Source organism: Nerophis ophidion, linkage group LG08 (assembly GCF_033978795.1).
Source record: "Nerophis ophidion isolate RoL-2023_Sa linkage group LG08, RoL_Noph_v1.0, whole genome shotgun sequence".
NCBI classification, from domain to species: domain Eukaryota; kingdom Metazoa; phylum Chordata; class Actinopteri; order Syngnathiformes; family Syngnathidae; genus Nerophis; species Nerophis ophidion.
This window is the reverse complement of record NC_084618.1, coordinates 6,820,070-6,832,676: the sequence shown is the minus strand read 5'-3', so window position 1 is coordinate 6,832,676 and position 12,607 is coordinate 6,820,070. Positions and strand designations below refer to the sequence as shown.

Here is a 12,607-nt window from a genome sequence, read left to right as displayed (position 1 = left end):
AAACTCCACACAAAGATCCCGAGCCCGGGATTGAACCCAGGACTACTCAGGACCTTCGTATTGTGAGGCAGACGCACTAACCAATCTGTGATATTACATTTTACAGCATTTATCGTCCGATAATATCGAAAGTCCGATATCATCGGTATTCTCGGATTGTAAACCTACCAAAGTCGGAAAAATCTGCAATCAGCAGCGTGCGCTCTGACAAGAACGAGGCAGCAGACGCCACTGGTCTTTGTCAGGCCAGGTGCATGTTTTTGGAGGTTTTAGGAAGCCGGAGTACCCGGAGGGAACCCACGCAGTCACGGGGAGAACATGCAAACTCCACACAAAGATCCCGAGCCCGGGATTGAACCCAGGACTACTCAGGACCTTCGTATTGTGAGGCAGACGCACTAACCAATCTGTGATATTACATTTTACAGCATTTATCGTCCGATAATATCGAAAGTCCGATATCATCGGACATCTCTAATCTTTATTACTTTAAGTCAATTTGAACTACGGTACACGTTTTTGGCACACGACTTACTCTTTTAAATCTAACAAAATGAATAAAACATTGGTGCTTGGGGGAGGTAACAAACAAATAAATAAATAGGCGTACCATTTTCTTCTGGACTCCTGCGTCGATGACAAAGTGCACCGACTCCATCGGCCGCCACGAGTCTTCCTCCTGTTGCGTCGCCAGGAAAACTCTCCGTGAATTGCGTGCGATTCCTCGCTCATCCAAAGGAGGCGGCACAGGAAGTCCTCCCTGGCTGGGGCACATGGCCACAGGAACCATGTGACCCAGTTCTCCTCCCAGCCTGGTTCCTTCTTTCTGCAGGATGCTGTGAGCGCGGAGCACCTCCTGCACACCAGCCAGACCCGGTTTCGGACTTTGAAAATCCCAAACCTTGACATGAGAGCACTTAAAATATAAAAACTCACATCCTCAGAAGCCAAGAAGACCATGACGTCTCCGTGTTCTTTGGTCCGGTGGATCTCCAGAACCAGCCTGAGTGCGGAGTAGAAGTAGTCCTTGTCGGCGCCGCTGCAGTGGATCACCTGGGGTTGACGCCGGCTCTCCAGCTTGATGAGCGGCGCACCCGGGAAGTGGGCCAGGAAGTCCTCGGTGAAGGGCGGGGCGGCCAGGACCACGACTCTGAGCTCGGGTCTGTGGACCAGAACGGCCTTCAGGAGACCCAGGAGCAGGTCGGTGCTGACGGTCCTCTGGTGGGCCTGATCGATGACGATGATGGCGTAGTTCTCCAGGAAAGGGTCGGACATCATCTCTCTTAGCAACATGTCGTCGGTGGAAAATCTGCAAGACACAACGGTGATTCCTTTTGGTGTCCTGATGCGTTCCACCAAGTACTGGACCGCAATTAAATACTGATCCCCCTCTGGCTGACACATTTTGGTCCTTTGACTGCCAGCTAATTATGTGTCTCCATAAACTCAATCAAAGTTAATAATAATCACCTCCATTATGGAAATTATAATAATAATAGATTTTATTTCTAAATAACACTGCACATTTAGAAAACAACCTCAAAGTGCTACAGTGTATTAAAAAAATGATAAAAATAAAAACTAGAACAGCCTAATAGCTCTAACTAGTAGGCATATATAAAACGGAAATGCTGATTATCGGTCCTGCTAGACACCGACCTCTATTTAATAATACAACTTTAACATTTGACAACCAAATAATAAAACAAGGTGTCTCGGTAAAAAATCTGGGTATTATCTTCGACCCAACTCTCTCCTTTGAGTCACACATTAAAAGCGTTACTAAAACAGCCTTCTTTCATCTCCGTAATATCGCTAAAATTCGCTCCATTTTGTCCACTAAAGACGCCGAGATCATTATCCATGCGTTTGTTACGTCTCGTCTCGACTACTGTAACGTATTATTTTCGGGTCTCCCCATGTCTAGCATTAAAAGATTACAGTTGGTACAAAATGCGGCTGCTAGACTTTTGACAAGAACAAGAAAGTTTGATCACATTACGCCTGTACTGGCTCACCTGCACTGGCTTCCTGTGCACTTACGATGTGACTTTAAGGTTTTACTACTTACGTATAAAATACTACACGGTCTAGCTCCATCCTATCTTGCCGATTGTATTGTACCATATGTCCCGGCAAGAAATCTGCGTTCAAAAGACTCCGGCTTATTAGTGATTCCTAGAGCCCAAAAAAAGTCTGCGGGCTATAGAGCGTTTTCCGTTCAGGCTCCAGTACTCTGGAATGCCCTCCCGGTAACAGTTCGAGATGCTACCTCAGTAGAAGCATTTAAGTCTCACCTTAAAACTCATCTGTATACTCTAGCCTTTAAATAGACCTCCTTTTTAGACCATTTGATCTGCCGCTTCTTTTCTTTCTCCTATGTCCCCCCCTCCCTTGTGGAGGGGGTCCGGTCCGATGACCATGGATGAAGTACTGGCTGTCCAGAGTCGAGACCCAGGATGGACCGCTCGTCGGGACCCAGGATGGACCGCTCGCCTGTATCGATTGGGGACATCTCTACGCTGCTGTTCCGACTCCACTTGGGATGGTTTCCTGTGGACGGGACTCTCGCTGCTGTCTTGGATCCGCTTTGAACTGAACTCTCGCGGCTGCGTTGGATCCACTATGGATTGAACTTTCACAGTATCATGTTAGACCCGCTCGACATCCATTGCTTTCGGTCCCCTAGAGGGGGGGGGTTGCCCACATCTGAGGTCCTCTCCAAGGTTTCTCATAGTCAGCATTGTCACTGGCGTCCCACTGGATGTGAATTCTCCCTGCCCACTGGGTGTGAGTTTTCCTTGCCCTTTTGTGGGTTCTTCCGAGGATGTTGTAGTCGTAATGATTTGTGCAGTCCTTTGAGACATTTGTGATTTGGGGCTATATAAATAAACATTGATTGATTGATTGAAAAAAAAAAGTTTTTTTAAAAAGAAGGGTTTTTAAAGCTCTTTTTAAAAGCATTCACAGTCCGTGGTGCCCTCAGGTGGTCAGGGAGAGTATTCCACAGACTAGGAGGGGCGGAGCAGAAAGCCCGGTCTCCCCTTAGTTCGTAGCTTTGTCCTCGGAGGTTAGCCTGTCCGGAGTGGAGGCGTCGTGTGGAGGATTTGGGGGTAAGTAGTTCTTTGAGGTAGAAGGGGGCATTTCCATGGAGGCACTGGTGGGTTAGTAGGGAGACTTTGTGTTCAATCCTGAAATTAACTGCATTTCTTACCATTACCAGGTAGTATTATCACTGGAGTACGAGGCTAAACATGTTACACGTCGAGAGCAAGCCGCAGGCATGCTAACCACTCCACTAAGCTAGCTAAAAAGATAAGTGCTTAAAAAAGTTAAGTGTGAATGGAACAGCAGAAAGTAAGCAGAGATTAACAGGAAATTAACAAAAAAAAGAGTCAAAAGAGAGAATAATACAACGGAAAATGTTAGCGTTGTCGCAGTCAGCACACAACATGATCGATCCATAAAGTGGTGGTGTCGATACCAAAGGTAGTATCAGTATATGATCGACACTAGGGTGATTAGGTCGATATTAAAATGTATTTATTTTTTTAGAATTTTGTTTTTGTTTTTGTTAATGAAGATTTCCAGGACTTTGAGTCCAAAAACCTAATCATTTAAAAAAAGTAGCAATCCATCCATCCATTTCCTACCGCTTATTCCCTTTTGGGGTTGCGGTGGGCGCTGGCGCCTACCTCAGCTACAATCGGGCGGGAAGCGGGGTACACCCTGGACAAGTCGCCACCTCATCGCAAATGGTGGTTTTTTGCTTTTGTTAATTTAATGTGTTCTTAGACTTTGTTTTTATTCAAACTATTGTATGCAGTGTTCGGGAAAATTCTTATAAAAAGTAATTCATTATAGTTATTAGTTACTTTTTCCAAATAAGTAACATAAATATTAATGGTATTACTCTTTAATAAATGTAATCAATGCGTCACTTAAGAAAAAAAAGAAAAAAAATAAATTCAGATATTTAATATATGCAGTTGAGTGATGTTTCATGAGAGCAGAGTGAGAGTGTGTGCCTTTAGCCAGGTGACGTCAGTGTTTGTTAGCTTAGCAGCGGCATTTCTGTTGAGTCTTTTCACCGACTTGTGTCACCGCTATTTAATAAAAAGCAAAGTGCTTCCCATGACTGTAGTCTCCTTGTCCACAAATGTTGCAGGATTGCTAGCTTGTCACTTCAATCATTGATTTATTGTTCATTATTCCCTCGTTGTAGTAGTAGTAGTATTTTGTGTATGTTTGCCTCCTTTTATTTGCTATCGGGTTCATTTTAGTGTAGTGCTGCTTGCATTGTTAAAATCTGATCTGTATAAAAGGCACCAACGTTGAACACAGTCGACCACTTTTTCAGACAACATCAAGGCCTCCAAACAACCTGCAGCCTAAAAAAGGCCGGGAATTGTTGCACCTTTTTTCCCCCTTTGTGTCACAAAACTGTGTGAAAGGGTACTGACGCGGAGCACCGTCTGAGATTTGAACAAACGCAGCCGAAAATGTATATTTGCATGCCGTTTTTGTGTGTGGCTGTTCTGTATGAAATGTGCCAACGTGGACCAAGGTGAACGAACCCATCCCGGCAATTTTCCACCTTTCAGTATTCATGAATATTTTGTTTGTATGAAAGGGGCTTGGTGCGTGTTTAAGGGAATAGTAAAGGTTTGGAATTTAAGGCAGGAATTCTGTGTGAGAGGTGCTGATAAATTGAAGAAAAAAGGGAAAAACAGGGTCTTCCGCTGACCTGAGAACAGTATCGGAGCAGCAGCACGCCTCCAGCCGCACGCTGTAGCCGACTTCGTGGCCGACGTTCACGTCCATTTCGTCGGCGACGCGCAGGGCCAAGTCCACGGCTCTGTGCCCGCTGGTCTGCGTGCAAACCACCGTGCCGTGGCGATACCCGGCGGACAGGCAGAGCTCCGCACACCACTGAGGGATCTGCAAGGGGATAAATATTGCATGTCAAGGCAATCCAATACAAGACTTACACTGAAAAATGACTTATTTACAAACAAATTAAAAAAAATGCGTACTTTTGATTAAAAGTTTGACATTTTACTTTGAAAATATGTTTATTATTGCAGGAGCGCCTGTTCGGCGACATAAGTGAACTAAAATATTAGGTGCATCTCTCCATATGATGCAATTAGTGTTAAGCAAAATGAGGCCTTGTTACTTTTAAAAAGGCAGTTTCTTAATGGAAGTTTTGTATTGCATACAAGACTTTTACTGAAAAATGACTTATTTACAAAAACATAAAAAACGCTCACTTTTGATTAAAAGTCTGAAATTTCACTTTAAAAATATGTTTATTATTGAAGGAGCGCCTGTTCGGCGACATAAGTGAAGCAAAATATTAGGTCCATCTCTCCATATGATGCAATTAGTGTTAAGCAAAAGGAGGCCTTGTTACTTTTAAAAAGGCAGTTTCTTAATGGAAGTCTTGTATTGCATACAAGACTTTTACTGAAAAATGACTTATTTACAAAAACATAAAAAACGCTCACTTTTGATTAAAAGTCCTAAATTTCACTTTGTAAATATGTTTATTATTGCAGGACTGCCTGTTCGGCGACATAAGTGAACTAAAATATTAGGTCCATCTCTCCATATGATGCAATTAGTGTTAAGCAAAAGGAGGCCTTGTTACTTTTAAAACATGCAGTTTCTTAATGGAAGTTTTAGACTTTTACTGAAAAATGACTTATTTACAAACAAACAAAAAAGGCTCACTTTTGATTAAAAGTCCGAAATTTCACTTTGTAAATATGTTTATTATTGAAGGAGCGCCTGTTCGGCGACATAAGTGAACTAAAATATTAGGTGCATCTCTCCATATGATGCAATTAGTGTTAAGCAAAATGAGGCCTTGTTACTTTTAAAAAAGGCAGTTTCTTAATGGAAGTCTTGTATTGCATACAAGACTTTTACTGAAAAATTGACTTATTTACAAAAACATAAAAAATGCTCACTTTTGATTAAAAGTCTGAAATTTCACTTTAAAAATATGTTTATTATTGAAGGAGCGCCTGTTCGGTGACATAAGTGAACTAAAATATTAGGTGCATCTCTCCATATGATGCAATTAGTGTTAAGCAAAATGAGGCCTTGTTACTTTTAAAAAGGCAGTTTCTTAATGGAAGTCTTGTATTGCATACAAGACTTTTACTGAAAAATGACTTATTTACAAAACACATAAAAAACACTCACTTTTGATTAAAAGTCTGAAATTTCACTTTAAAAATATGTTTATTATTGCAGGACTGCCTGCTCGGCAACATAAGTGAACTAAAATATTAGGTGCATCTCTCCATATGATGCAATTAGTGTTAAGCAAAAGGAGGCCTTGTTACTTTTAAAAAGGCAGTTTCTTAATGGAAGTCTTGTATTGCATACAAGACTTTTACTGAAAAATGACTTATTTACAAAAACATAAAAAACGCTCACTTTTGATTAAAAGTCTGAAATTTCACTTTAAAAATATGTTTATTATTGCAGGAGCGCCTGTTCGGCGACATAAGTGAAGCAAAATATTAGGTGCATCTTTTCATATGATGCAATTCAGTAGCAAAATGAGGCCTTGTTGCTTTTAAAAAGGCATTTTTTTTAATGCAAGTCTTGTATTGGATAGTAAACTTTTACTGAAAAAATACTTATTTACGAACAAAAAACGCTCACTTTTGATTAAAAGTCCTAAATTTCACTTTGAAAATATGTTTATTTTTGCAGGAGCGCCTGTTCGGCGACATAAGTGAAGCAAAATTTTAGGTGCATCTCTCCTTATGATGCCATTTAGTAGCAAAAGGAGGCCTTGACACATTTTAAAAAGGCAGTTTCTTAATGGAAGTCTTGTATTGCATGCAAGACTTTTACTGAAAAATGACTTATTTACAAACAAACAAAAATTGCTCACTTTTGATTAAAAGTCCTAAATTTCACTTTGTAAATATGTTTATTATTGCAGGAGCGCCTGTTCGGCGACATAAGTGAACTAAAATATTAGGTGCATCTCTCCATATGATGCAATTAGTGTTAAGCAAAATGAGGCCTTGTTACTTATAAAAAATGCAGTTTCTTAATGGAAGTTTTGTATTGCATACAAGACTTTTACTGAAAAATTACCTATTTACAAACAAATGAAAAACGTTCACTTTTGATTAAAAGTCCCAAATTTCACTTTAAAAATATGTTTATTATTGCAGGAGCGCCTGTTCGGCGACATAAGTGAACTAAAATATTAGGTGCATCTCTCCATATGATGCAATTAGTGTTAAGCAAAAGGAGGCCTTGTTACTTTTAAAAAGACAGTTTCTTAATGGAAGTTTTGTATGCAATACAAGACTTATACTGAAAAATGACTTATTTACAAAAACATAAAAAACGCTCACTTTTGATTAAAAGTCTGAAATTTCACTTTAAAAATATGTTTATTATTGAAGGAGCGCCTGTTCGGCGACATAAGTGAAGCAAAATATTAGGTGCATCTCTCCATATGATGCAATTAGTGTTAAGCAAAAGGAGGCCTTGTTACTTTTAAAAAAGGCAGTTTCTTAATGGAAGTCTTGTATGCAATACAAGACTTTTACTGAAAAATGACTTATTTACAAACAAACAAAAACTGCTCACTTTTGATTAAAAGTCCTAAATTTCACTTTAAAAATATGTTTATTATTGCAGGAGCGCCTGTTCGGCGACATAAGTGAACTAAAATATTAGGTGCATCTCTCCATATGATGCAATTAGTGTTAAGCAAAAGGAGGCCTTGTTACTTTTAAAAAAGGCAGTTTCTTAATGGAAGTCTTGTATTGCATACAAGACTTTTACTGAAAAATTACTTATTTACAAACAAATGAAAAACGTTCACTCTTGATTAAAAGTCCGAAATTTCACTTTGAAAATATGTTTATTATTGCAGGAGAGCCTGTTCGGCGACATAAGTGAACTAAAATATTAGGTCCATCTCTCCATATGATGCCATTAGTGATAAGCAAAAGGAGGCCTTGTTACTTTTAAAAAGGCAGTTTCTTAATGGAAGTTTTGTATTGCATACAAGACTTTTACTGAAAAATGACTTATTTACAAACACATAAAAAAGGCTCACTTTTGATTGAAATGTCCGAAATTTCACTTTAAAAATATGTTTATTATTGCAGGAGCGCCTGTTCGGCGACATAAGTGAAGCAAAATATTAGGTGCATCTCTCCATATGATGCAATTAGTGTTAAGCAAAATGAGGCCTTGTTACTTTTAAAAAGACAGTTTCTTAATGGAAGTCTTGTATTGCATACAAGACTTTTACTGAAAAATGACTTATTTACAAAAACATAAAAAACGCTCACTTATTTTAATTAAATGTCCGAAATTTCACTTTAAAAATATGTTAATTATTGCAAGAGCGTCTGTTCGGCGACATAAGTGAACTAAAATATTAGGTGCATCTCTCCATATGATGCAATTAGTGATAAGCAAAAGGAGGCCTTGTTGCTTTTAAAAAAGGCAGTTTCTTAATGGAAGTCTTGTATTGCATACAAAACTTTTACTGAAAATTGACTTATTTACAAGAACATAAAAAACGCTCACTTTTGATTAAAAGTCCGAAATTTCACTTTAAAAATATGTTTATTATTGCAGGAGCGCCTGTTCGGCGACATAAGTGAAGCAAAATATTAGGTGCATCTCTCCATATGATGCAATTAGTGTTAAGCAAAAGGAGGCCCTGTTACTTTTAAAAAGACAGTTTCTTAATGGAAGTTTTGTATTGCATACAAGACTTTTACTGAAAAATGACTTATTTACAAAAACATAAAAAACGCTCACTTTTGATTAAAAGTCTGAAATTTCACTTTAAAAATATGTTTATTATTGAAGGAGCGCCTGTTCGGCGACATAAGTGAAGCAAAATATTAGGTGCATCTCTCCATATGATGCAATTAGTGTTAAGCAAAAGGAGGCCTTGTTACTTTTAAAAAAGGCAGTTTCTTAATGGAAGTCTTGTATGCAATACAAGACTTTTACTGAAAAATGACTTATTTACAAACAAACAAAAACTGCTCACTTTTGATTAAAAGTCCTAAATTTCACTTTAAAAATATGTTTATTATTGCAGGAGCGCCTGTTCGGCGACATAAGTGAACTAAAATATTAGGTCCATCTCTCCATATGATGCCATTAGTGATAAGCAAAAGGAGGCCTTGTTACTTTTAAAAAGGCAGTTTCTTAATGGAAGTTTTGTATTGCATACAAGACTTTTACTGAAAAATGACTTATTTACAAACACATAAAAAAGGCTCACTTTTGATTGAAATGTCCGAAATTTCACTTTAAAAATATGTTTATTATTGCAGGAGCGCCTGTTCGGCGACATAAGTGAACTAAAATATTAGGTGCTTCTCTCCATATGATGCAATTAGTGTTAAGCAAAAGGAGGCCTTGTTGCTTTTAAAAAAGGCAGTTTCTTAATGGAAGTCTTGTATTGCATACAAGACTTTTACTGAAAAATGACTTATTTACAAAAACATAAAAAACGCTCACTTTTGATTAAAAGTCCCAAATTTCACTTTAAAAATATGTTTATTATTGCAGGAGCGCCTGTTCGGCGACATAAGTGAAGCAAAATATTAGGTGCATCTCTCCATATGATGCAATTAGTGTTAAGCAAAAGGAGGCCTTGCTACTTTTAAAAAGGCAGTTTCTTAATGGAAGTTTTGTATTGCATGCAAGACTTTTACTGAAAAATTGACTTATTTACAAAAACATAAAAAACGCTCACTTTTGATTAAAAGTCTGAAATTTCACTTTAAAAATATGTTTATTATTGCAGGAGAGCATGTTCGGCGACATAAGTGAAGCAAAATATTAGGTGCATCTCTCCATATGATGCAATTAGTTTTAAGCAAAAGGAGGCCTTGTTACTTTTTAAAAAGGCAGTTTCTTAATGGAAGTCTTGTATTGCATACAAGACTTTTACTGAAAAATGACTTATTTACAAAAATATAAAAAACGCTCACTTTTGATTAAAAGTCCTAAATTTCACTTTGTAAATATGTTTATTAATGCAGGTCGGCGACATAAGTGAACTAAAATATTAGGTGCATCTCTCCATATGATGCAATTAGTGTTAAGCAAAATGAGGCCTTGTTACTTTTAAAAAGGCAGTTTCTTAATGGAAGTTTTGTATTGCATACAAGACTTTTACTGAAAAATGACTTATTTACAAAAACATAAAAAACGCTCACTTTTGATTAAAAGTCCGAAACTTCACTTTGAAAATATGTTTATTATTGAAGGAGCGCCTGTTCGGCGACATAAGTGAACTAAAATATTAACTGCATCTCTCCATATGATGCAATTAGTTTGAAGCAAAAGGAGGCCTTGTTACTTTTAAAAAGACAGTTTCTTAATGGAAGTTTTGTATTGCATACAAGACTTTTACTGAAAAATGACTTATTTACAAAAACATAAAAAACGCTCACTTTTGATTAAAAGTCCGAAACTTCACTTTGAAAATATGTTTATTATTGAAGGAGCGCCTGTTCGGCGACATAAGTGAACTAAAATATTAACTGCATCTCTCCATATGATGCAATTAGTTTGAAGCAAAAGGAGGCCTTGTTACTTTTAAAAAGGCAGTTTCTTAATGGAAGTTTTGTATTGCATACAAGACTTTTACTGAAAAATGACTTATTTACAAAAACATAAAAAACGCTCACTTTTGATTAAAAGTCCTAAATTTCACTTTGTAAATATGTTTATTATTGCAGGAGCGCCTGTTCGGCGATATAAGTGAACTAAAATATTAGGTGCATCTCTCCATATGATGCAATTAGTGTTAAGCAAAAGGAGGCCTTGTTACTTTTAAAAAGGCAGTTTCTTAATGGAAGTTTTGTATTGCATACAAGACTTTTACTGAAAAATGACTTATTTACAAAAACATAAAAAACGCTCACTTTTGATTAAAAGTCCTAAATTTCACTTTGTAAATATGTTTATTATTGCAGGAGCGCCTGTTCGGCGATATAAGTGAACTAAAATATTAGGTGCATCTCTCCATATGATGCAATTAGTGTTAAGCAAAAGGAGGCCTTGTTACTTTTAAAAAGGCAGTTTCTTAATGGAAGTTTTGTATTGCATACAAGACTTTTACTGAAAAATGACTTATTTACAAAAACATAAAAAACACTCACTTTTGATTAAAAGTCTGAAATTTCACTTTAAAAATATGTTTATTATTGCAGGAGAGCATGTTCGGCGACATAAGTGAAGCAAAATATTAGGTGCATCTCTCCATATGATGCAATTAGTTTTAAGCAAAAGGAGGCCTTGTTACTTTTTAAAAAGGCAGTTTCTTAATGGAAGTCTTGTATTGCATACAAGACTTTTACTAAAAAATGACCTATTTAAAAACCAATGAAAAACGTTCACTTTTAATTAAAAGTCTGAAATTTCACTTTAAAAATATGTTTATTATTGAAGGAGCATCTGTTCGGCGACATAAGTGAAGCAAAATATTAGGTGCATCTCTCCATATGATGCAATTAGTGTTAAGCAAAATGAGGCCTTGTTACTTTAAAAAAGGCAGTTTCTTAATGGAAGTCTTGCATGGGGTCCGGACTCACCTGCGTGCTCCTCCCGGTCCGGGCGGGTCCAGACAGCATCAGCACCTGCTGCGTCACAAGCGCGTCCTCCAACTGCCTCCTCGCCTCCCACACCTGCAGGCTCTTCCTCTCCCGGAGGAGTTGGTAGTAACGCGAGGAAAAGGGCAATCCGTCAAACTGGTTGAGCTCCAGGTCGTCTCCGAAGCCGAAAGGAGTCTCGCTCGGCTCGTTTTCCCGGCGGTGCTCCTCGGCCATGATGGCGCCGTGAAGTACTCTTGGCGTGGGAGTTATTCCAACATTGTTGACGGAGGAGAACTCGCGCGGCTGCGTGCTGTGCTGACATTTACAGACTGGCCGTGAACGCCCCACCCCCAATTTGGCACTGCAAGTGTTGTCGTTTAACTGCAAGCTCAGCTTCCGGAATAACGCAAAACTCGTGAAAAAATCTCGCGTACGCAATTATTTCACATTGAAATGTTAAGAAGAGCAATTATGTTGTCTTGTTATTATGCTGAAGAAAAGTAATATCTGTATTTTTTCACGTATGGCATTTAATACAAGGCTTTTATTTTGAAATGTGACGACAAATTCCCATGCCACTTCCAATGTGACGCTTTACAATCTGTAAAAACAACACTAATTTCATGAATAAAATAGCCCGATAAATAGGCTCCCAAACGCGTTTTACCGTAATGCTACGTATAAACACGCACCCAAAAAAGATTAAAAGCTGGTATTTTGTATTAAAATTCTCTCAAAACGAATGTCTTTCAATGAGAGGTAAATAAAATTTACTATAGATAATTTATTTGATGTGTAATAGTAAACAAACATGCTTTATTTTTCTCATCGCCTTTGGCTACCAAGCAGCTAACAGTCTTTCCACCAGAGGGTGCTGTTGTCATCATTGAATCCCTACATTTGCAAACGTTATTTTATTAAAACATGTCATGTTTTTTTTTTAATGTTTTTAAGTTGAAATAAAAGTATAACATGAAAATTGACCATGA

The 12,607-nt window shown here is 37.9% G+C and overlaps 1 protein-coding gene across 3 annotated transcripts in view; it reads right to left on the bottom strand.

The window, feature by feature from the left end:
- dhx32a (DEAH (Asp-Glu-Ala-His) box polypeptide 32a) overlaps positions 1-12,607 on the bottom strand; it is a 27,420-nt gene extending 14,813 nt beyond the window's left edge. The window contains exons 1-4 of one of the 3 annotated variants that reach the window (XM_061907555.1): positions 11,619-12,607; positions 4,748-4,941; positions 937-1,309; positions 611-856 (exon numbers count right to left, since the gene is read on the bottom strand). In XM_061907555.1, the coding sequence (XP_061763539.1) occupies positions 611-856; positions 937-1,309; positions 4,748-4,941; positions 11,619-11,852 (1,047 nt within the window). In that variant the 5' untranslated portion in view covers positions 11,853-12,607. The remainder of the gene's footprint in view (positions 1-610; positions 857-936; positions 1,310-4,747; positions 4,942-11,618) is intronic. The other 2 variants (XM_061907557.1, XM_061907556.1) reach the window with 2 other exon arrangements.